This window comes from Bacillus rossius, chromosome 8, assembly GCF_032445375.1.
Source record: "Bacillus rossius redtenbacheri isolate Brsri chromosome 8, Brsri_v3, whole genome shotgun sequence".
NCBI lineage: Eukaryota > Metazoa > Arthropoda > Insecta > Phasmatodea > Bacillidae > Bacillus > Bacillus rossius.
The window spans coordinates 11,786,314-11,812,735 of record NC_086336.1 but is presented as its reverse complement, the minus strand read 5'-3'; the positions used below and the strand labels follow the sequence as shown (position 1 = coordinate 11,812,735).

General features: G+C 38.3%; 1 protein-coding gene across 3 annotated transcripts in view; it reads right to left on the bottom strand.

Moving 5' to 3' along the window:
- The window catches only part of LOC134535518 (V-type proton ATPase 116 kDa subunit a 1-like), a 279,710-nt gene that overhangs the window by 11,377 nt on the left and 241,911 nt on the right, over window positions 1-26,422 (bottom strand). For all 3 annotated transcript variants that reach the window (XM_063374659.1, XM_063374661.1, XM_063374660.1), the window contains exons 12-15: window positions 24,553-24,677; window positions 22,749-22,972; window positions 19,359-19,572; window positions 1,671-1,842 (exon numbers count right to left, since the gene is read on the bottom strand). In XM_063374659.1, coding sequence (XP_063230729.1) covers window positions 1,671-1,842; window positions 19,359-19,572; window positions 22,749-22,972; window positions 24,553-24,677 — 735 coding nt within the window. The remainder of the gene's footprint in view (window positions 1-1,670; window positions 1,843-19,358; window positions 19,573-22,748; window positions 22,973-24,552; window positions 24,678-26,422) is intronic.

Genomic DNA, 26,422 nt, shown 5'->3' with positions numbered 1-26,422 from the left:
GTCTAGCGGCAGCAATGCTACCTTCCTGCAACTGGCAACTGGCAACTGGCTTGTTCCGGGGCCGGCTGCCGCACCGCTCAGACTCGTTCCGGGGCCGGCGGCACGATCATATGTCATCTGAAACTTCTAGATGTCAAATATGGCCTCGTGGCTTAGCGCTTAGCGGCGCTATTATCTAATCGTAAGGTTGAGAGTTCGAATCTCGGCAGGTGCGAATTTTTTTTTGTACTTGTAAAAATAAATACCAGCACGTATAATTTCAAAAGTAATAAATATATTTGAATAATGAATGCAAATAAAAGTAAATTTATTAATTAAATTGTAATTTTCAGATAAGGACATGATAACTAATGGTCAATTAGGTTAGGTTAGCTACATTATAAATACTTTAAAACTTTGTGGACGGTTGATTTGGTTAGGATAGTTACATTAAAGATACTTGGAAATCATGTAAACGGTTTCCTAGCGCTGGATAGCTACATATTAAAAAGTTATTTGCTAAGCAACCATAAAATGATTTTACAGTATTTTTAATGTAGCTATACTTACTTAATATAACCAACCATTCACTAAACAGTCTATGTGGCATTTTTATACTGGAGAGAAAAAACGCGCGCGTAAAAATAAAAAACATCCAGGGGGTAGGCGCTCCCGATCGGCCAACTTCGGAGAGGATCAGCATTTGCAGCCAGTTGCAGGACGGTAGCATTGCTGCCGCTAGACTCTTGTCACCGAACCGTGCCGTGCAGCGCCGGACCGTGCCGTGCCGCGCCGTGCCGCGCCGGACCGTGCCGACCTAGCATTCCAGGCAGCGCCGGACCGTGCCGAGCAGCATCGGACCGTGCCGACCTAGCATTCCAGGCAGCGCCGGACCGTGCCGAGCAGCATCAAGCCAGTATAATAAAATTCTGTGTTTACTTTGTTGTTACAATGACAGACTCTTTTTCCCTATTTATGCTGGCACATGTAAATGACATTATAGTGAAAAAAAAAAAATTTTCCTGGAGAGTGTGTTGAAAATTAAGGGTGCGGGTCATACATGGGGGCGGGTGGTACATGGGTAAATACGGTAGTATTAAAAGATGCAAGATCAATCAAAGTAATGAATATGTTTTCCTAACCATTTGGTCTATTTATTTTACTACAAACATGAAATAAATTGATTTTATAACCAAACAAGTTTAAAATTTTTGATATTAGTTGTGTTTAGTGGAAATTATAATTAATTGAAGGGTTTCAGTTCCAATTTGGTGTTCTGTGGTGCAATGACAAACTTTCCTTTGTTACTACAGCTGTATCATTGTTAGGGACACCTGTATTTCACGATTTCTTTTCATGTCAAAGTATTTCACAAAACACTGTAGCTTTTTCTAAGAGTCATGGCAAATTGTGAGGGTGCAGCAGTACAGTGACCACATTCTCATTGGCCCCGTCAAGAGCGGGGCGACACCTCTCACCGACCTCAGCCAATAACCACAGGAGAAAAGCTACAGTATTTTGTGAAATACCTTGACACGAAATGTATTCGCGAAATACAGGTGTCCCTAATCATCGTTTCATTGTTCACCGTAAAATCTTGTTCCTTCCAAATAATCATCCTCACAGCCAAAGAGAGGTCAAGCAAGAACACGAGAACGACACAGTAAACTGCGCAAGCGTGCAGGACTGACCAGTGCAGCCTGAGAGTGTGGAGGAAGGCGGAGAGGCCCTCCATCAGGACCAGGATGGCGATCGTGAACATGGCCCACGCCCCGAACGCAACGAACAGGACCACGCCGCCCACGTACGAGTCCCAGCTCAGGCCCATGTGCAGCACCATGCTCCACAGCACCTCCGACAGCTCTGCCAACACGACAAACATCTCTACCTTCCCGTCGTTTCACTGACAGTTCATCATTCGAGTGAAACTTCTTTGCAGAGGTGGCTACTATTTCTGGCATTACAAAAATTCCTATTTCATAAGGGCAATAGTTAGGTAAGTGGTGGAACTGCTAGAGGTGGATACGGCAGGAGAGGGGTAGAAATGATGCAATGTGCTTGCAAACTTGCACACATGCATACATGCACACATGCACAAATCTACACATGCACACTTGCACACTCACACAATTTCATACTTGCACGATTGCACACTTGCACACTCACACAATTTCACACGTGCACAATTGCATTCTTTACACTCGCACACTTGCATATTTTACACTTGTACACTTGCATTCTCGCATCCTTTCACAATTGCATACTTTTACACTTGCATAATTGTGCAATAGCATTAATTTAGTGCTCGCATGCTTGCATGTATTTTCTGATCTGCGACCTCAGCAAAACAGAATTATTATTCCTACACCTAATAACATTGTCACTGCTTGTTTTACCATAGATGATTTTATTTGTCATTTTAAAAGGTTTTTTTTTTTTTATATAAAAATATCGATAGTATGTTTTGGCAGTAACTTGGAGTTTGGTAAAATTTTGTTAGGGGACTTGCTTCAGGCTGTATCTGCAAGGGAATAGGCGGGCTGTGCATTCTTCGCCACGTTTCAATTGGCTATCACGTGATCAGGACATGCTGCTGTCTCAGCCCGGTTGACATTTGGCCATGCGTTGCTAGCGTGACAGCGCGCGTCCAGTTGAGGGATAGCCCGGTGGGGGCGGTTACTGAGCTGGCAAAAACCATTGGTTAATGAGGGGAGTGGGCAACATGGCCTGGCCGCACCACATCTTCTGGCTACCTACTTCTGGATTTGTCTCTCGTCTGGCACGTCCGTCCGGGACCTCCTAAAGTTTAAGTTAAGGTCGGAGAAGAGAGTAAGGTTGGTGGGCCCTCAAGAAGGCTGACAAGATGTAAGCTGTTTAAAAATAAGTATCGATCTCCCATAAATGTAGATTTAGTAATTTCAAACCTTAATTTGTAGTTTGACCCGCCTTGACCGTAGTTGTTCCGGTGTTACATCATCCGTGTTCGTGAACATTACTGATTTTATTTAATGAAGGCCGGAGGCCAGATGTTAAGAGTCAATCTAAACAGAGGTGTAAGATGAAAACTAACCTAACCGTAAAGTAACAGTTATTCAAAGTTTGAGGGGCTAGGCCTCGCTTATTTAATAATCACTTTATCTAACTAACGAATGGTTTCCATATATTGTTTGTAATGTCTTTTTAAGCAAAGAAAGAGAGAGGGCAGTCAAAAACATTTATGCTGAATCAAAACAAAGGTAGTCCTCAATTTTTATGAAATCAGTTTTTTATTTCATTTGATTTTTTTTTCCAGTTCACTCTCGTTTGACAGTTCAAGTACATTTACTATCAGAGTTTTTCATTCCTGAAGGATTAATAATTTTATTTAAATTATTGGTTGGTAAGTGGCTGTCCACAGTTCTGAAAGCGTTCCAGGATCCCCTCTCGCACAAGTCCCTGTGCTACTAAGAGATGTAGGCACCCCTGATGCCTGATGAAGTGAGACTCACTCTATTCCAGGGTGGTGGAGGCTTAATTTTGAATATTTTTGGAGCACACATTGGTCAGACAAAGTGTCTTATTTTATTTTCACATTATCTGTTTGAAATGAATTCACCACCTTCGCTTCAAGACACTGCGGCATGGTAACCTTCCCCCCATCCCCTTTTCATATAGTACGTGTCGTCATCATCCCCTCCCCTATCCTGCTCCCTCCAGGGTTCTTGCGCATGCGCAGCGCGCTCTAGACTCTTGTATTTAAGCCTTGGAGAGCCCTAGGACATCACGTAATTGGGACTTAAGTGTTGGTGCGACATGAAGGTCCGGCGAGACACGGCTTGTAAGTCTGAACTTCTGCGATTTGATTTGGAGACAGAAGGTGGCTGTGTCTCGTAATGTAATGTAAATTTATTTCATTCCCATTTATTATAAATTATTATATTTGATTGCCATAACTTGTATAATGATTTTTTTTTCCTGGTGCATAACTTGCTATGCTGTAGCACCGTCATTCTCCCTTGTGTAGTGTGCAATGTCTCATCGATGTGGGTCACTTCGCAGGTATGGTTATAGCCACAAGTTTTTCTTCCGCCCTGATTGTTTGGCCTGGTTATTTCGTTGTAAGAGAAGGTAGTCTCTTAAGAGGCCGTGTCAGTAAATGTTTATTTCCAATATTCTGCTCTAGAAGTTCTCTCTTTTAACAGTGAGATTTAGTGGCTTTTTCAACCGAAGGAACTGTAGCCGCAGCGCGTGATAAAGCTACTATACCCTTATCACAGGATTAGTGGGAAGGTTGACAGCTCGAGTTTACTCGACGAAAAATGTATCTGGTTCCTCGACAATCTGAGAGGATGACAATCTGACCGGCGGCTCACTAGGAAATTGCGGATGCAGGGATTCAGAATCAAGAAACCTCACTTATACAACTATGGCATGAGTCGAATCTAAAAATTTTAATACTTTAAACGTATCGGAATACAATTAATCTTCAAACATGTGGTAATTATTCTTTATCTGGATGTAATAGTCCGTGATAAATAATGTTAGTTGACATTAAAAAGTATACGAAATTCATCATGTAACGTTTTAAAAGGATAATAACATAAATGCATATGCTTAGATATTGCATGTGCATCACACACAATCTAAATACAATCTCACTTAAGTCAGACTACCTAATTTTTTACAATGCACCATCATACAGTTTAACAGAGGTAGGTGAACCTATTATCGACGTTGTTTCAAAGAATTTAAATTTACAAATATTATACTATTTATCTTAATACGATATGTAGCCTACCTTTATGAATACGAACTTACAAAAAAATTATTGAATTTATCACATTACACTTTAACATTACACAAGACTAAAACACTAACAAAACTTAATTTTATACATTGCTGTAGCATATTAGAAGACGAAATAACTCACAAGACTAACATTAAGAGGGCTGCATTACAAATTTACTTTACAGAGAAGAAAATATCCTTTCAAGATATTTCATTACCTCATTCATTACATAATACTGCCGTTGATGTGATCGTAGATATAAAGTATTTAAAAAATATATTCCATTATGTTTATGTAAATATTTTGAAAACGTTATTGCTTAAAGATGCTCATTATTTAAATAATAACGAATCTTTTACTTTTATGTACTGAACAAACAAAATACTTATAAGTTAATAAGAATAAGCTTAGTTGAGTAACATCTTCAATTTGTATTGAATTCAATGTACATATCGAAAATCATGTACAATGAATGCAACAGATTGAATTCAATAAATATTTGATCTTGTGAAACGGCCATAATATTGATGTAGATTAGGGACCGGAAAAATTCGCGGTTTCGACGGCCTTCAGGATAGACTGCACATTCCCCTGTACACTCGGGCAAATAACGGCAGCAGTGGCGTAGCGTGGGTGGGGCGGAGGGGGCGGCCCGCCCCGGGCGGCAGCCCGCGGGGGCGGGTCGCCGGTGAAGCGGGTTGAGATCTGATCTATGATTCATTCATTACATGTGTCAGACACACTATAATGTTCCATTTTTATCTAGAATTTTGCGCACCAACTATTTTTTAATATTTATTTAAAAGAAAAACTGCGAAATCACTGACAGAGCTCTTTATAACGTTTGTTTGTTTACATACGAACGGCAACATCGCATCACGCCGCGCCGCCCGGCGCGCGCGAGCCGAGTTGAGCGGCACTCCTTATTGTGTTAATTACTCATACAAAATCTTTTGTTTCACGCGTCGGCCCGTGTCGATGCCTCTCTTTCGCACTCATTGAATTTAGTACTACGGATTGTACTGTAAAGTTTGACCTTAACCCAGGGCAAACCAAACAACTTCCGCAAACCGGGACACAGTAAAACTCATATATTGCCCCGTACCGCGAGCGCAGGTAAACCCAAAAAAATATTAAAACCCAAACTAATAGCAGGCTTAAAAAATACTAATAAGGTTGCGAACAGTGAGAGGAGGCAGCAAGTTAAAAAGACACAAAATTTATATGACAACATTTTATATATATATATATATATATATATATATATATATATCATAAAATCGTTTCATCACAAATCGGTGCATCCATCATAAAATACATACCCTATTACTACTTATAAAAATAGCTATATAATAATACTAAAAAAATACTTTAACAATTCCCCCGAAAAATTATAATTTGATCATATACTTCGGAGCTCCGAAAATTAAATATAATTACCAAAAAGGCGTTAAAAATATATAAGAACATAACTCCGATAGACTATCAAACTTGACTATATTGTCGATTGAACAAGAATTGGCTGCTAATATTGATTTTGACAAAGTTATTTCTGACTTCGCTGCTCATAAGGCCCGTAGAATCCGCTTGTAAAACCGCTCATCCTATTTTAACTTCAATAAAAGGTACCTCATTGCATGTGAAATTTAATTTTAATTAAGCACCTATAGAATGGGGGCGGCAAAATGGGTTTCCCGCCCCAGGCGCCGAGATGGCACGCTACGCCACTGAACGGCAGTTCATTTGCTGCTGACTTGTTAGTCGTCTCAGCTTGTTTGTCTGTGATTCGATCCTTCTTTGGTTGGTGTTTTATAATTGGTTGAGATTCGTCCAGATGAACAGTAAGCCAATAGCAAAATCATCTAAAAGGTATATGTATTTGACTTCTAGCCTATCGCCGAATGAATCCGCGAATTTTTCCGGTCTCTATTAATTATAGATGCTCACATGCATCGTGAGAGTCCGTATAAAGCCTATTACAATTCTATAAGTATACATTAAAATGCTTTTAAAATATACATGTGTAATATAATTAAAACTTGTTTAAGTAAGATCATCACAAAAAAAATGAAAATCCTTCAACAGTAAGTGATGTTTTATAAGATTTTAACAAAACACACTTACAATAAGAGAATACTAATCATACCACATAATTCAACACAAAATATACATTCCAGTAGGCGCTACGTAAAAACAACTTCTATTTTTATGCTGATAACTCTGCATTGTTTTATATATATCATTATTTCTAACTTTTAATATTCTCTACACATTAACTGAAATTACTTATTTACAGAGTCTTAGCTAATGTTGGTCTGTACCACATACAGTACGTACAATATCTCTACGCAAAACACATACAGTTCATTATTAGTAATATCAATTATATTTCATGAACATAATGAAATTAGTATAGGCCCTAGGTTGTTCACTGTTAATTGAGTACTTCTGAAGTATTTTCATTGTGAGTTAACATACATACCAAATGCCATTCTTCCAGTAAAGTTACAAAGAAGACAAGAAGATAATATAAATATGTATGTAGTACCATATTTTAAACCCCTATTAAATGAATAATAACTCAATCTCTATTCTGGACTATTAAGTAATAATTTTTATTAATGTTATTTATAACTTAAATAAAATGACAACTAACAAATTAGTAAAAAAATATAATTACGTGCGATATAGTGTGACATTTGTACTTGGACGGCAAACGAATATAATAAAATGTCTATGACAATGTTAACTTTACTCATTATTATGGAAAGAAACAAAATGGGCAGATAAGCATATTCTACGCTGACATTTAAAAATGCTCAATTTAAAATGAACATTCCAAGAAAATTTATTTTATATCACCACAAAAAATCAAACTGCGGCGTCATTTTCCCGATGACAAACAAAAAAGTTGTATGGTCGCGAATAATACATTCGTATGGCGTCACATCAGCGGAATATTCCCTTGGCATAAATGTGTGAATTCTGTGGCACTAATGGAGAAGTAAACCTTCGCTCGAACACAAAAACAAATGAACGAACAGCTTTTTTTTTTTTTTTTTTTGATAAGATGTGTAATCGGAGACCCCTGGGGTGGTTGAAGAGTGTCAGGTCGGTCGCCAGACCAGATAGTAAAAGCTCAGGGGCTGAGGATAGAAAAGGCATATCTCCAAATTATTAAGTATAAATGTTGTCATGTAATAGTTAAAGACTTGATTACACCCAGGTTTATAAACCCATCATGATCATGAAGACACTGATCGGAAGGTAATGTGCAATACATTTCAATGGCGTTTTCAGTTTTTGCTAAATAATTATAAATATAAGCAAAATTTCAATGTATCTGGACAAATCAAAATATTGGTAATATTATTTTCATCACAGAAATAATATATGATATGATAAATAAATTTGAAAAAAGCGGTTATGTTAAATGTATTGTATACTTTCAGTAGGCAAAATTTCCGGCCCCTACCTCTTATAGACTTTGAGAAAAACTGCCTTTTAAAATAACATTGATATAGATAGGAGCGCAAATTTGTGACACGGCCTCTTAAATTGGGCCATATTTGCCTGAAGTGTGTGCAGGTTGCCATTTGACTGTACCTCCTTCCGTGTTCAGCCTCGCGAGGCTAATCAACTCTCTGTAAATTGTTAAAGCCCTAGGATTTTATATCCATGTAATCTTTTGATAATTTCTCTTCCATTAATATTGAAAGACATACATAATATGTATACACGCTCTTTAAGTTCACGCTTGTTACATTTGTTGTGGTACTCACTGTACCCTGTCCTTTAGCATACCCATGTTATGCTTCTTTTGGTGTAATATATATATTTTTGGTAACTCCTTAATAATGTTTAGAGTATGCCGTAATTTTGTATGGTGCTATTATGCAGTCCTCTTGTTTACGTGTTTAATTTGTAATTCTATTTAAAGATTGTGTTTTTGTTACTATGCAATTCATTTCAGGTTTAAAATGAAATTTAACCTGGGCTCTTATGATTATCTCATTGCCTTTTGTAGCCCTATTGGATCACATAATTATTGTGACGTAAAATGCTTTTGCCTGTCAATCTACCACTCACGTACCTGATTGTGAAAGCATAAAATTGTTATCTTCTATATAAAAATGAATGTTTGAGTGTTAGTCTTCTATACGCCCACACATCGTTCATCCGATTGAGTTGAAACTTTGCATACTTGACCTTTGAAACAAGGGAATGGTCACTGTATAGGTGAGATTTCGATAAAACAAAACCTTAAATCATAATTTAATTATTCTTGGTGAAATCTTGCCATTTCATAATCGTTGTACAGACTAACCACGAAAGAATGCGGGCTATTCAATTTAGTACACTTGGCACAAGACAAGAGTGTGTGCACTGCATGCAGTCGGCAAGCTATAAATATCAACATTGGGCTATGTGAGCGCTCTATTGTCCAAACTCAGCACATCTTAAAAAGGTCACATTCTTGCTGGAGATGAATCCAACAGATAAAGAAATAAATTTTTGTTGATTCTGCCCACTGGCATGAATTTTGTGCAGCTCGTCCATGCAAGAATTCCTTACCTCCAAAACTTTGGCTTCTTAACCTTCAACCATTTGTACTATTTCTAAGGCCTTTGTAGCCAGTTAATGCATTCTCCAAGAACAATTTCGCTTGTAGGTCAGTGTTGCAATGGCCACAAACTGGTACAAACCCATGGTTGTGGCATTGCCAGCAAAGTTGCAAGGAGATACTAAATATTTCAAATTGGACATACACACAACAATACTCTCACCTGCCAGCTGTCGCCTGCTTACAAACGTATTATACCATACTATGGGGTTCACCTTGGGCGCAACTTTGCTGTTTAAAAAATCGACAAGCTCTCCGTATTTATACTTTGGCATAATCCAATCTTTCAAATCACGAACTGTATTGGTCGTTGAGTATTTATACCAGCAGCCCACACTTTGGGTCACCAGTCACTTGTCCTTTTAAATATAACCAAAACTGAAAACGTTCCAATTGTCCGGCCCAGGTTTCTGGGTGAGGATGGTGGTACTGTAGCATGTCTGCTACAGCTCTGGCTTGGATAAGGTTTATGTTGGCAGAAATGGTAGATTTTTTTATATTTATTTTTTGGCCTCCCTGGTAATAGAAGTTATTTTGATTTACGTTTGTTATATTTGGTTTAACGTAAAAAATATATGAAACTGTAATTTTTATTTAGTCTTCTTAATTTGTTAATTTTAATGGACTTTAGTTATTATATTGGTCTGGAAGGTTCGAGAGCATCATCGATTGTATCGCTCCGCGGCGAACGCACGTGGCGGAAGAGCTGTGTGTCTGACGTCAGCGGATATATGGAGTGGGTGTGACGTCAGGGGACGAGTGATCAGGAGTCGGCCTGTGGGCCTAGCCGGTGGCGGACGTGTCGAAATAAAGCGGGTTGGCCGTGGTGATGCTTCCACTACGAAGCGATTATGAACGGCTTGCCCTTTAAACGGTTGGGGAAGCCGTATACGTAGGACGTGAGTGAGCGATGAAGAGGTTGGTGAATATCGCGAGCATGTTTTAAGGAGGAAATACGTGCGTCGACGACACCCCCGAACCAGCATGACGGGAACTCGTCGCAGCAGAAAATCGCAACTACGGCAACGTCTAATGGTGATGGTTCGCCATCATTTTACGCTCGTGAGTAACTGAGTGTACCAGGTGACCGGACTGCTCGACGTGGAACGCAAGTAAGTGCCAGCCATGCCACCGCCCCATTGACCCTTTTTAGTCGCAGCAAGAAATGATAAAGCGTGGATTTTCCAAATTTAATTAACTTACTACGCAATCTGATTGTTTCAGCAGTTGGTTATTTTCCGCGTGCAAAAAAACTATACTCGACAGACTTTGAAGTGAAAAGACCGTCAGCGTTAGACAATGACTTAAACTGTGAAAGGCCTTTATGTTTTAAGCCAAAATTTTGGAACTAGATAAATTTTTAAGATATTTATTGGGATGTTAATATTTGTTAACATGTTGTTACATTACGCTTATCAGATGCAAAAGTTTATCCTTTAATATTTATAGTTGTACTATGCCTGGCGCGTCAGAGGTTGTTTTAATATGTTATATATATATATATATATCTATAGTTAATATTTTTTTGGGGTATTATATTAATTTTTCGGAGCTCCGAAGTATAAGATCAGAGTATACCGTTGGTAGTAATTGATGAAGTATTTTGTGTATAGTTTAATAGAATTTTTTTTATATAATACAGTATGTATTGGAAGTGGTTCGTGCCGATTTGTGAGAAATCCTTTTATGATATACTTATCTAACTATTAAATGGTGCCATATAAATTTCTCATTTTTTTTATAACTTGCTGTCCCCTCTCACTGTTCATAATTTTACTAGTAGTGTTGTTGTGTCTGCTATCTGTTTGGATTCAAATATTTTTTTTGGGGGTTTTCCTGCGCTCGCGGTACGAGTCATTAGAGCCTTTTTACGGTGTGGCGAGGCGCGGGAGTTGTACGTGTTGGCTAGGGTCAGGGCCAAAACGTTACAAAGTGCGCCACTCTGCTGAGAGCAGTGACTGGAGGGCAGCAGGTGTAATGTTATTTCTTGTAGGGGTTATTGTGTTTGGAATAATAAGGGCTAGTATGGCAGTGAATGTGAGTTGGATTTTTAATTTGGAGCGCCCGGACTTGATAAACAACCTGGAAAAGGTGGGGATAACAGTGGAAGGGCAGGAGGACATAGAATTCCTCCAGGTGACGTTTATGGAATACGTTTTGCATGGAGCTGACGGAAATAATAAAAGTGATCATTACTTGAATCAGAAATTGTTTTTCGAGGCGATAAAAAATATTCCTTACTTAAAATATAAAAATCCGGAGGACTTAATCCAGTTTTGCAGCGAGGTGGAAAAATTGCGGGAAATTAAAGAATAGGCCGGCGATAATAATATTTTGAAGAGTGTTGTAGTTAAATGTTCGGGAGTAGCTCGCGCCGTAGTTATTGATGGATTGGTTAATAACCTTAGTTGGTGTGAAGTAAGTGAGGGTTTATGGGATGCCCTGTGTCCGCGGCGCCGTAAGTTACAACTCGTGCAGGACAGAGTGTTTAGGTTTCAAAGAGAGGGGGAGAGAATGGGTGATTATGTATATGATATTTTGTTACACTTGAAAGTATTTGGTTTGTGTTTACCGCAGCAGGCCATGGTGGATATAATTGTAGAAAATATGAATCCCGATGTGAGGAGAGAGTGTTCATTTGTGGAAAGACCGAGGGATCTGAATGGGCTGCGAAGGTGGTCGGTAGAAATAGAAAACGTGATGTATGCGCGGCAGGAGTACCAAAAAAATATACACGGGGTAAACAAAGTTGTCAAAGAGAGCGTAGTTGAGGAAATATTTACCCGCGGGAAAAGGAAAGGGAAATGTTATACGTGTGGGGAGAAAGGGCATTATAGAGTAGAGTGTACTCAAAAGGGCAAAGACAAGGTCTTGAGGGTTAAGAAAAGGGGTAATGATTGTTTTTATCGTCACGAAGGGGGACATTTTCAGCGGGGCTGTCAATCAATTTCTAAACAAGGGTGTTTTTATTGTGGGAAGAAATCGCATGTGGTTCGTGTTTGTAGGAAAAAGGGGCGGCTAAATAAATTGCGTTTTGGGAATAAACATTTTTTAGCCGTGATGCGGAACGAAAATAATCTACAGGTAGACCTTAAAATGTATGAGGAGAAGGTGGTTGCTCTTATTGATACTGGGGCTACCCGAAGTTTTGTAAGTGAGGAATTTGTGAATAAGCTATTAAAAAGGGATGGGAAATTAAAAAAAAAATTAGCGGTCGCGAGTGGTATGGAATTTCAACTCGCAGACGGAAAAAATAAAATCTCTAAATTAAAGGCTTACTTACACATTAAAATTGGACCTTTTTTATGGGATCGCGAGTTTTGGGTAATACCTGATCTTATTAAGGAGGTAATTTTAGGAATGGATTTTTTGGTGGACACTCGGGCGGTTATCGATTGTAATAAGAAGAAGTTGAGTTTCTCCTTTGAGCCAAAGGTGAGTGTGAGGTTAACCAAGAATAGGAGTAAGACAGAGGTAGTCTGTGGTGGAATGCAGGGGGCTGAGGGTAGGTTAGATCAAGAAGTGGTAGGTCGAATTCAAGAAATTATCGAGGAGTTTGGAGATGTGATCACTGATAAAGTAGGAAAGTGTGAAATAGATCCCTACTGTATTAAGCTAACGGATAACAAAGCAGTGAAGTGTGTACCATACCAGTGCCCCCCTCCGAAGATGCAAGCCTTTAGACAGATAATACAGGATTTAATGGAGAAAGGAATTATTTGTGCGTCAAAATCTGTGTATGCGTCACCGGCCTTTTTGGTAAAGAAAAAAAAGGCAGGGGAATATCGTTTAGTCCTGGACTATCGCCTTTTGAATGAAAAAATTAGGCTCGATCCTTTCCCTTTACCTAAGATTGAGGTGTTATTCCAATATTTAGGCAAGGCCAAATATTTCACTATTTTGGATCTGAACGCGGCCTTTCACCAATGTGTGCTCGACCCTGAGAGCCAGCCGTACACTAGTTTTGTGACACCCTGGGGTCAATATGAGTGGAGAAGAGTACCTTTTGGTGTGAACTTTGGGGCGCAATGTTTATCCAGGATTTTAGGGAAAGTTTTACAAGAGTATCAATACAAGTTCTTACTTAGCTTTTTAGACGACATCTGTGTGTTTTCCGATTCCTTGGAAGAACATTTTCAGCATTTACGGAAAGTGCTGGAGAAACTACGAGAAGCTGGGTTTACGGTAAACCCGGAGAAGGTGTGTTGGGTAAAAAGGAAAATCAGTGTTTTAGGATTTATTGTGGGGGAAGGATGCTTAGAGATGGATCCTGCGAAAATAGCTCCGATTGTTAATTATGGCCCACCTAAAAATCTGAAAGGGGTTATGCGCTTTTTGGGGATGCTGGGTTTTTTTAGCAGGTTCATACCCGATTATGCCACCTTGTGCGCCCCTTTAAATGAACTAAAAAAGAAGGGAGTAGCCTTTGTTTGGGGTGAAGCTCAGAATAAAGCTTTCCAGGAGTTAAAACGCGCCATTTCAAGCCCTCCGGTGTTGGCCCTTCCAAATTTTGATAAAAAATTTATTGTGCAAGTGGATGCGTCTAGTTTAGCCCTAGGGGCGGTTTTATTGCAAGAAGGAGAAAGGGGTTTACAACCTGTTATGTTTGCTAGTAGGACGCTCAATAAACATGAAAAAGGTTATAGTGTATATGAGAAAGAGGCCCTCGCTTGCATCTATGCCTTAGAAAGATTTGAGTGTTATTTAGAACACGATGAATTTGAACTACATACGGACAACCAGGCCCTAACTTGGCTCTTTACTCATCCTAAGCAGCTTGGGAAGATTGGGCGGTGGGTGATGAGATTAAGTCGTTTCAGATTTAAGATTCGTCACATCAAAGGGCAGGAAAATAAAGTGGCCGATGCTTTGTCGCGCATGTATAATCCCGAAGAGCATGTTGTAGAAAATGAGGACCAATCAGACGAGAGCGAATGTGAAGAGGAGGACGGGGTGGAAGTTAAAGAATATTTAAATGTTTTAGGAGACTTTCCCGAAAGTTCTATAGGTATAGAGGAATGGCAGGAGAGGGATTGTGCCGTCAGAAATATTCGTAGTAAAGTAGGGGGAAAGGGGTATGAAAATTTCCAACTTTTTAAAGGAATTCTATATTGGGTGAAAGATGGGGTAAAAAAGGTATATGTCCCTGAGGGTTTGACGAGTGTGCTTTTAAGATATTTTCATGATTCTTGTGTAGGAGCCCATGGTGGAAGTGAGAAAACAGAGGAAAGATTAAAGGGGAAGTTTTATTGGCCCACCCTAAAAAAGGATGTGGATGAGTATGTTAAGCAATGTCATTTGTGTCAAGTGTGTAAACAACCCCGCAATAGTAAGGTGGGAAAATACTCGGTGGAGAAGATCGAGAGACCGTGGGAAAGAGCATTTATTGATGTTTTTGGGCCCTTACCGCGCACCATGCGAGGAAATAACTGTTTGTTAGTATTAGTTGACGGGTTTAGTAAGTTTTGTATAATGATGGCTTTGCGGGACATGAAGAGTGTGCAGGTGGTACGGGCATTGGTGGATAAAGTTTGGAGTTTGTATGGGGGTCCGGAGCTACTGGTTTCCGATAATGCCACTTATTTTATGAGTACCATGTTCCAACAAATGTGTTTCCGATGGGGGGTGAAACATATTACTATGAGCCCTTATTATCCCAAACCCAATTTAGTTGAGAGAGTAAACAAGAATATTAAGGTAGCCTTAAGCATTTTTCACCAAAAAGACCCCCGCCACTGGGATGATTCGGTGCCTTATCTGAACTTGGCGTTTAACAGTAGCAAACACAGTGGAACAGGTTTTACTCCTGGAGAAATTTTTTTGGGTCGAGAACTCTGTCACCCCCTATTAAATGTTTGGGGGATCAATCCGGAATGTTTAGAGGTACATAGTCCTAGACGACTGGAAAATATGTGGAATGAAGTTGCTATCAATTTGGACAAAGCTAGTGATAAGATCTGCTCGCAGTATAACAAAGATCGTATTCCTAATCCTTATCAGATAGGTGAAAAGGTTTTGTGCAGACAATATATACTTAGTAATAAAAAGGATTTTATTTCTGGGAAACTTCAGCACGCTTTTGCGGGGCCCTTTGAAATAACTAGATTTCTAGGTCCAGTCACGGTTTTGCTACGAGATGTTAAGAATGTGTATAAAGTAAAGAAGGCGCATGTTTCGCAGTTAAAAAAATATATTATTCCCGGTGGATAATGAGTTGGGTAGGTTAAGAGTGGAATGATTTTTTTTTGTTATGGTATTTGATTTATTTTTAAGTACTGTCGGTTATAGCGGTTAGTCTTTGTACCTTTGTTAATTGTTGGTGCTATCTTGTCAATACTTTGTTCCTTTGTTAGGTGACTTTGTGTAGTTTTCTCTCCTTTTTATCTTTATTCTTGTTCTTACTTGCTCTATTAATTGTACTTTAATTGTTACCTTTTATTGTTAGGCTATTCGGTCCTAGGATGATTACCGCTAAAACGATAATGGTTTGGATAAAACCTTTTCTTTAATTGTTTCAATGTTTTTTTTTTGAGCGGGGTGATTTGTAGCATGTCTGCTACAGCTCTGGCTTGGATAAGGTTTATGTTGGCAGAAATGGTAGATTTTTTTATATTTATTTTTTGGCCTCCCTGGTAATAGAAGTTATTTTGATTTACGTTTGTTATATTTGGTTTAACGTAAAAAATATATGAAACTGTAATTTTTATTTAGTCTTCTTAATTTGTTAATTTTAATGGACTTTAGTTATTATATTGGTCTGGAAGGTTCGAGAGCATCATCGATTGTATCGCTCCGCGGCGAACGCACGTGGCGGAAGAGCTGTGTGTCTGACGTCAGCGGATATATGGAGTGGGTGTGACGTCAGGGGACGAGTGATCAGGAGTCGGCCTGTGGGCCTAGCCGGTGGCGGACGTGTCGAAATAAAGCGGGTTGGCCGTGGTGATGCTTCCACTACGAAGCGATTATGAACGGCTTGCCCTTTAAACGGTTGGGGAAGCCGTATACGTAGGACGTGAGTGAGCGATGAAGAGGTTGGTGAATATCGCGAGCATGTTTTAAGGAGGAAATACGTGCGTCGACGACACCCCCGAACCAGCATGACGGGAACTCGTCGCAGCAGAAAATCGCAACTACGGCAACGTCTAATGGTGATGGTTCGCCATCATTTTACGCTCGTGAGTAACTGAGTGTACCAGGTGACCGGACTGCTCGACGTGGAACGCAAGTAAGTGCCAGCCATGCCACCGCCCCATTGACCCTTTTTAGTCGCAGCAAGAAATGATAAAGCGTGGATTTTCCAAATTTAATTAACTTACTACGCAATCTGATTGTTTCAGCAGTTGGTTATTTTCCGCGTGCAAAAAAACTATACTCGACAGACTTTGAAGTGAAAAGACCGTCAGCGTTAGACAATGACTTAAACTGTGAAAGGCCTTTTTGTTTTAAGCCAAAATTTTGGAACTAGATAAATTTTTAAGATATTTATTGGGATGTTAATATGTGTTAACATGTTGTTACATTACGCTTATCAGATGCAAAAGTTTATCCTTTAATATTTATAGTTGTACTATGCCTGGCGCGTCAGAGGTTGTTTTAATATGATATATATATATATATCTATAGTTAATATTTTTTTGGGGTATTATATTAATTTTTCGGAGCTCCGAAGTATAAGATCAGAGTATACCGTTGGTAGTAATTGATGAAGTATTTTGTGTATAGTTTAATAGAATTTTTTTTATATAATACAGTATGTATTGGAAGTGGTTCGCGCCGATTTGTGAGAAATCCTTTTATGATATACTTATCTAACTATTAAATGGTGCCATATAAATTTCTCATTTTTTTTATAACTTGCTGTCCCCTCTCACTGTTCATAATTTTACTAGTAGTGTTGTTGTGTCTGCTATCTGTTGGGATTCAAATATTTTTTTTGGGGGTTTTCCTGCGCTCGCGGTACGAGTCATTAGAGCCTTTTTACGGTGTGGCGAGGCGCGGGAGTTGTACGTGTTGGCTAGGGTCAGGGCCAAAACGTTACAGTACTTTGTGAAGGATAACGCCTTTTTGTACGCGATAGAACTTTCATTGAATATGAAAAAAGCATATGTAAAATAATGGTATTGCACTCACACATATCTGTGTCTTGCACAGCCTCATCGCCATTGTTAAGTTTGTCTGCAATATGCTATAACGCATACATGCTGAGTATTACTACGTAAGTCCCTTCATAATTTCCGCATTCACTCAGCCTGGATCCCGTCGCACTCACTATCCATGTTTACACTGGCCATCTGCACTGTCAACAACTTACATACTCAACACCCAGACAAACACACATTGCTTAGACTGAAAATCATCTTAATCTCATAAGTCATAGGTAATTTTTAAATCTATATATTTTTTTTTACTAAATCTAGAATTGATTGTGTCTCATTTCGGTGTGAATATAGTGATGCATAAAAGCAAAAGGTCTGCAAAAACTATTGTAGTCACGAAGACAAATACATGGTTCCCACACTCTTACTCTTAATAATTTCCCTAAGTTTTTCCCGTTTCCCTTTCCAAACAAACATTTTTTCCCATTCTCATCAATCGATCTTACAAGATAGTGTACATATATAAACTACAAAAACTTATGGCCAAATAATCTTTTCCCATGATACAGTTGGCATTGAATTAACTTCCACCAATGCGATGCAAACCAATGCTGCTAAATCTGTAACATAAAACTAGATCAAACTTTGGAACAATACATTACTGTATGAATGACATTTAACAGTGCTTCGAATCATTGAATAATACACAATTAGTTAACTGATGGGTTACAGACTACTCATGAATTTGAAAATAAAATACAGCCCACCAAGGATTTCAATAATTCTTATTCCAGTTTGTTAACTAACATTTGCTCAATTTCCCCGAGGTTTCAAGTTTTAAATGCGGTATTCCACAAATTTCGAGTAAAGTAGCAAATAAACACTGCCTTGTTGGAATACAACCATAACCGAACTTACGGGCCATATTCCAGAAAGAATCCAAACCGAATCCCAGTAAGGAAACAAATCTGCAACCGTTATAATAAACGGAGCCCTGTGTGAGGAAAACGTTTTGCAACCATTAATACATTTCCTACCGCAAAAATACTATAGATAGCAAAACCATCACACAAAAATAGAACTACCTTTCTTATTTTCTCAAGTATTTTTTTAATTTATGATTATTTCTTGTTACGACCATTAAATTGTACTGAACGTATTAAAGGATAGTCTTACTATCATAAAATTTCATAATGCACACCAAAACGCTTGGTATGTCCCCCGATGATCACCAAAATCTATACGATTTAATGGCACCGGACGTGAGTCTGCCCTCTGGATAAAATCACCGAGCCCTGCTGATGCGCGGACGTTTGGGCTACAGACAGATCACGGTTAGGACACCAAAATCTATTCCCTGAAAATAAGGAACTGGCATGTCCTATCTAAGGGTTTGGGAGCCGTTTTGTGCATTAGGAATATTTTTAGAGTACAGGTGTGGCATATTTAACATCTCAACCCTTAATTGTGTGTTTTTTTTTTGTAATACCGGCCTTAAAGACACCTGAGGCTTCCCAGCTGCTAGAGCGACACAAGGAGGGGGGAGGGAGACTCACGGGTATCCGCCGATTCATCACATTGCCACCCGGGGCAGTAAGCGTGGGCGAGGCCAGAAACCGAAGTTTCTACAACTCGCTAAGTGCATAGTAATTCAGGTGCACCCCACACTGGTGAAGAATCATTTGAATCGACAGCCGGGGTGCGTGTCTTGTGGGATAGGTTTGGCACACGGGCCTGTGTGTGCGCTGGTAGGTTGTGTAATGCTATAAAAGTTACGTGTACCTAATTCGGTGGGGGGAGTGAAGCTCCCCACCAGTTATATCGGCTAACTGGCGTGATGTAGTGTCGTGTTGGTGTGCATTAGAGGCTTGTCTGTGTGCTGTATACTCACGGGCGTGCGCCAGGGAGAGGGCCCACAGCCGCAGGTAGGACGCGGTGTGGGAGACGGTGCTGAGCACGTACTCCACGGTGTGGATGCCCTGGTAGATCAGCAGCTCGGAGAGCTCCGCCCCGTGGTCGTCTGGCGCGCCCGCCGCCGGCCCCGCCGGCTCCGTGGGCAGCTGCTGGAGCTCCACGTCGGGGCTCACGTCTCCGTTGCCCGACGCCTGCGCAGAGAGTCCGCGACCACGCTCCTGCTCACGTTCATTAAACAACTGCTACCTTTTATAATGCACATAACCCATCTCTAACACTTTTATTTATTTAATTGTAATGAATAGAGACCCGGAGATTTCGCGGATCAGTCTGGCCTCAGGGTAGAAGTCATAGGTGTGCTAAACCCATGTTAGCTTTCCCATGGGTTGATTTCTTGGCGAGAACATTTTTTATACTTGTTAATTGGCACTACCTGTATCGCTTACTTCTCTCCTAGCAGGGCATAGTTGGCTCACGGTCGTAGAGGGGTGTGTCCAAATAACTGCGGTCCAATCACGAACACAGTGCGAGAGTGTGAAGGTTTGCTTTCTAACCTGCGGTTAATGAATGCGCGGAATTTTCGTATCTCTAGTAATGCATATAAATGATTTTACAGCCAGAGTAAATACAGTCTTGCAGCATGATATTTTCCCCTCAAATTGCTATCACTATGATATTTCCTTGACTTTTCCAAGATTTGAAGTAAATTCTCTTAACCTTCCTTGACCACGCTTTTTCCTGACTTAACAGCAGGCACGTAGCCAGAGGGGAGGTCCTTTCAGGATTAAAAAAAAAAACGCAGAATAATAAAATTACAAGCAACTTAGCTAGATAAGGTTAAAGGAGATTATTTTGAAAGAATTATTGAAATCCTCGGTGGGCTACAGAACTGTACAGCCCTACAAGCCTCGTACTCAGAAGAGGTACAAGCGGCAGTGCTTCCAAGTAGTCTAATGCCAGTTTTAGACGTGTTACTGTAGGCATTACTTTAATATAAACTTGACGTGTGTGTTTAATGTATTTAGTAACAACAATGCTTTTATGACTAATTTTAATGAAATCATAACACAATTGTCTTAAGAACAAAATATTAAAAATTGTTCAATGAAACCAAATTTTAAATTATTCAGTTCTCTTTTCTCAAGCAAAATCATATCTTAAAATTCTGTGTGTGAACATTGGAGTTCTAAAACTACTATTCCCTGAAATATTAACATGATAACAAATTTTCTTTTAAAACTTACATGTAAAGAAATCTCATTCATAAAGCAATGATATAATAGCTATACTGGACTCTGTTATCTTTAAAAGATTTGTGCAATGGGAGCGCATGACTTGATGCAAGTTTTTGGACATACGCCATTGCTAAGAACTTTATCTGTTAAAGAAAAACTAATAAATAAAATAAATAAAAATACACAAGAAAGACAAAAAACACACAAAATTAAGCAAGTTCTTAGCAATGGCGTATGTCCAAAAACTTACATCAAGTTATACTGGACTCTCTTCTTCACAATATCCTGGCTACGGCCCTGTTTACAGAATGTGGACACCCTATTATGTAGACTTATTTTCGAAGTAGGGTGAAAGGTCATTTATCCGGTATTCTGTAATTTGCACATCAGTCAAGCTGCTTGTGTTCAGATTTTCAGGTGATTCCAGGTGTTGACCTAGGCCACCAGTTCACGTTGCTGCACTGCCAGTGCTTATAGTTCACTCAGAGTTTATCGTTACTGTCAATTTTTATTTTTGTGCAGCATTTCCCGTTTATTAGCAGGTTGCATTTAAAATTTTACTGGTTTGTTTCCGTAACTATTTTTGAAAAAAAGATTAATGCTCATATGTATTTTTTTCTTTCTTTGGAGCAGCTTAAAAAAACACATTTTAAATACCATACATTAATGTTTATTTTTCTATTCCCATTAAAAATATAATGACAATCTACAAAACCTGCAAAACCTCTAATCTGGAATGGGCATGGTCCATAACGTGCCCGATAAAAGTCCTTTCACTACATTAGGTATTTTTTCATATATCTGGTACAGAGATGTAGCTAGGGAAGACATCTGTGGAGTTAGGACCTTTCACTTTAAAATTTTAAAAGAAGAAAAAAAAAGTCAGATAAGCTCAACTACAGTAACTTAGCTATACAAGGTTGCAATATTAATTTATGATTGTGATAATTCTAATTTTGCATACTATAGTGTATTTCCTCCCCACTATAGACTGGCATATCTCATTCACAGTTTCAGTAGGAAACGTGTTTTCAAGTAACTAGTTTATATATAAAGCCAGTTTGCATACATGTTAATGTAAGTAAGTCTTTCATACAAACTTTACATTTTGTGTTTCATGTATTAAATAACAATATTATATAATTATATATGTATTTATCACTTATTTTAATAAAATAATCAAACGATTGATTTAAGAGTGAAGTATTAACAACAATTAATATAAATCCAAAATATATATATTTTTTTTCAATAAGATCGTTAGTTAAAATTTTGTGTAAGCCCTAGAGTTATAAAAGACAACCATTCCCTGAGATTTTAGTGTAACAAAAATTTTCTTTTAAAATTAAATTACAGTGTAATGTAAACTTACTCATAACAAAATAAAATAATGTTTACACTGGACTCCGCCCCCTCGCAAATCCTGGCTGTGGCCCTCTATGGGTGTTTCTAAAAGAATCCAATGCTAAGACTCAAGAATGGATACTACAAATAGGGGGTTACATTTGTGGGGGAGGCGAGCAGAAACACTCACATACACGGCCGAGCGGCATAAGGAGACTAGTAGAAACACTCACATACACGGCCGATCGACGTGAGGAGACAAGCAGAAACACTCACACGGCCGAGCGGCACGAGGAGACTAGCAGAAACACTCACATACACGGCCGAGCGACGTGAGGAGAATAGCAGAAACACTCACACGGCCGAGCGACGTGAGGAGAATAGCAGAAACACTCACACGGCCGAGCGACATGAGGAGACTAGCAGAAACACTCACATACATGGCCGAGGAGACTAGCAGAAACACTCACATACACGGCCGAGCGGCGCGAGGAGACTAGCTGAAACACTCACACGGCCGAGCGGCGCGAGGAGACTAGCAGAAACACTCACATACATGGCCGAGCGGCGTGAGGAGACTAGCAGAAACACTCACATACATGGCCGAGGAGACTAGCAGAAACACTCACATACACGGCCGAGCGGCGCGAGGAGACTAGCTGAAACACTCACACGGCCGAGCGGCGCGAGGAGACTAGCAGAAACACTCACATACATGGCCGAGCGGCGTGAGGAGACTAGCAGAAACACTCACATACATGGCCGAGGAGACTAGCAGAAACACTCACATACACGGCCGAGCGGCGCGAGGAGACGAGGTGGAGCAACGGCGCGCCGAACAGCATGACGGGGATGCAGAGCAGAGCGACCAACACGAGCGCCATCTGTAGTTGGCCCTGGCCCTCGAACATGAACTCGTCGCAGCCCTCCTGTGGCGGCGTCGACTTGAACAGCATCATGTTGATGAACAGGATGAGGACCGAGGGTGCGCAGCCGGGACTGTACTTCGTGGCTGGCAACACAGTACAAGCATGTGTAGAGACCATTACATGTTTAGATTAATCTCAAATTAAAACAGGTGATATTTGTGGTATTTGTTTTATTTTTACAAAATATTGTATATTATTATAATAAAAGGTACATACTTCCATAAGTATGAAAGTAAAATGTATAATACCAATAACAGTTAGGGCCACTTGCAAAGTAATGTAAGTAAAACCTAAACAAAAACTTTATAAAGTTAATCAAATGGAGGAATACTTCACTTTGTCTGTAGTCATTAACATGCTAAATTATAACAATAATTTTCAATGATTTTGTCCAAAACAGATTCATCCTCAACAACAATAATAATAAATCAGAATGAATTTGTGTGTCTAAAAATATATGAACGTCAGAAGTTATGAAATTGATTCAATTCGAGTTGTGCAATTAAACATAATAAAACTTCACCCTAAAATAACACCTGTAAACTTTAAAACATTAAAAAATAACATTTTTATAATTGAAATGAATTTTTTTTTAAGTGATGTTTGTTTTTATGATTTAACTGGCATTTCTTGCTATATGGTGTATAATATTGAATATCTATGTTATATGGTGTACTGAAATGCTTTTTGATGTTATTTCAAGTTTGTCTCAGTTCAATATATAATATTGTCCCTATTAATGTGACTTAATTGGCTTCATACGAGTTTGTATAAGTTACGGATTTATACACCTAAACAGCACAGTTGTTAGAGACAACAAGAGTTGATGTGACAAGAACAAACCACTGGCAGGAGAAATGGTAGTACCCTTTAAAAACCTACCAGTTAACTAAAAAAAAACTCCACAGTCCATCATGTTTCTCACTTGCGAAAAATCAGGGGTTTTGGTTGTGCCAGGAATCAAACCTGAATTTTCCAGGTGGGAGGTGACGAACATAATGAGTTAACTAACACAGCACATACACGTAAGCATACATGTGGTTTTAGTTATCTACCTTCTTAAGTCTCAATTTTAAGTGTGCTTAACCATTATTTGTTTAAAAAAAAAAACTCAGCACGGTTTAAATATTTGCACCACCTCAACAAGAATTTCACTGATACGAGACACGAGCTTAAAAAGAAGGCAAAGTTCGAATTTTCACCAATCCTATGATTCCATATTTCGACACAATCAATAAAAAATTATGAAACGAGCTTTGCTGAAAAAAATAAACATAAGTTAGATACATGTTTACATTTTAAAGCACAAATTATGCATTCTCATAACCAATGTATATGATGAACTAGTTCAAAATTTTGATTATTCATCCAATAATTTTAACGTAATTTCTACTTTTTTTTTATAACGGTTAGATAAAAAATAAAAGGTAACTTACAATAAGCTGACATTGCAAATGTGCTGAAAAGACTATGAATTATTTTCGTAATTATGTCTTGATAGTCAAATATTTTTGATTATTAATTAAAAACAATTATTATTTAAGCATCAAAACTTTAAATACTTAGTGCAATAATAATTAAGGTACCAATTTAAAAACCTGGCTAGAATCTAGCTAAAGATAAGTACACTGCACATGTGAATACAATATTGAAGTATACTTACAACCAGTAGGATCGTAGAGTACCCATTTAATAAACATCATCACAACCATGTAGGCAAACAGCAGCAACAAAAACAGGATCTGCGGTAAAAACTCCATAAATATTTTCATTGTCCTTTGAAAATGCCTGCAAACAAAACCATCCACATTAAAATCAGTGTTGTTAAGTAACGAATTACAAGTAATCGGATTACTTGTAATGATTACTTTTCAAGTAATTTATACTAGTAACGAGTTACATTAAAAAATGTAATTCGTACTTGTAATCGGAATACATAACATTAATTATAATCGATACATTAAGGTAATCTATACTTTATATTTACTTGCCGTTACTTTTATTCTCAGAACATATAATGAATACAATTAAGAACAAGAAGAACATACATTTTTGTATTAGTAAAGTTTATAATTTTACGCTTGTAGTGCTACGATCGTATGCACGGTAAGCAAACTAGATAATGAATTTTATTAATAATATGTATTAACACTGATTTTTACAACATTTACTGACATTAGCTACTGTATTTCCATGATTGTAATTGTTTTGTAAGGTCAATTCCAAAATTTAAAGAGTGTTACTTTTATTACAGGTAGCTACTTGTATGAAGTCTTTTTATGTTATTCAAGCAAGTTTGTCCTCAAATATTATTCATTTAATTAAAGATAATAAATTTAATCATTACATGAAATCATTCTTTTAACAAAACATATATGTATGTATATTAATGTAACAGTGTGTAAAAAAATTGAATCGTAATTCAGTTTTAAAATTGTAGCGGAAAGTAATTGTAATTTTACTGATTACGTCTATGTAAATTAATTTATACTTGTAATTAGTTACATTGTCACCACAGTAATTGTAATTGAGCCCAATTACTTTTTCCCAGTACTTTTAACAAAATTGATTAAAATACAACAAAGGTATGTAGCCAGCTAAAAATGGAAAGAGGAGATACTAGGGAGGGGGTGTTGGTGGAAGGGACGGGGGGGGGGGGGGGGGGAATTTCAGTATTAAACCATTTTCATGGAAGAGGAGGTTCTTATTTCTCCTCGCAGATGACGCATAGTCTCTATTTCGTAATCAGTTGTTTTTTTTTTTTTTTTCAGGTGTTGAAATACCAAAAACCAACCTTATGAGATTATGAACTCAATGAGCAAACAATTAAGTCGGGAATAAATTGTTTACGAATCGTGATTAATATCATGTGTACAAAGATTGAAAAATAATGAATAAAAAAACATGTTAATAAATTTTCCAGATTTTTTGTTTATAATTTTTTTCTGTTCATTATTTTTTCCACACTTTGGAAAGAGAAGGAGCAAGAGCCACTGTACATGCTGACCACTCTCTCCCGTGGATTCACCTCTGCCCACAACTAAGAAGTAGATACATATTTGTACCAAAAAACTTGTATGCAATATCATAAAGATTTTATTTCCTTCAAAAGCCACACAAATGATTAAGTTTAAGACTGACACCACAACAAAGGAAATTCAAGGAATGATACATAAAAGCCAAGACAAATACAAAACTAAATTTTTAATGGTGTAAGTATTGTAATATTTACAACCAAGCATTTCCATCTCTTTAAGATCTATAAATTCCAGTTCTTTCATTCTAGTAACAAGGATTGAACATTAAATTACATTTACTCCCCTGCAGTGAGATTTATTGACAATTTGCAACAGGAATATGAATGGCTTTAATCTTGGGTTGGGTGCAACTTCGGCTGAGGATTTGAAACCGCTTAGAACTCGTAAACTATGAAAGCTACAGAGTTGAAGTAAATATATCTTAGTAGAGCAGACTTTGCTTTTGGTCTTTAAGTATGACTCACGCGGTTAATATTTGCAGTGAAGACGTGATGA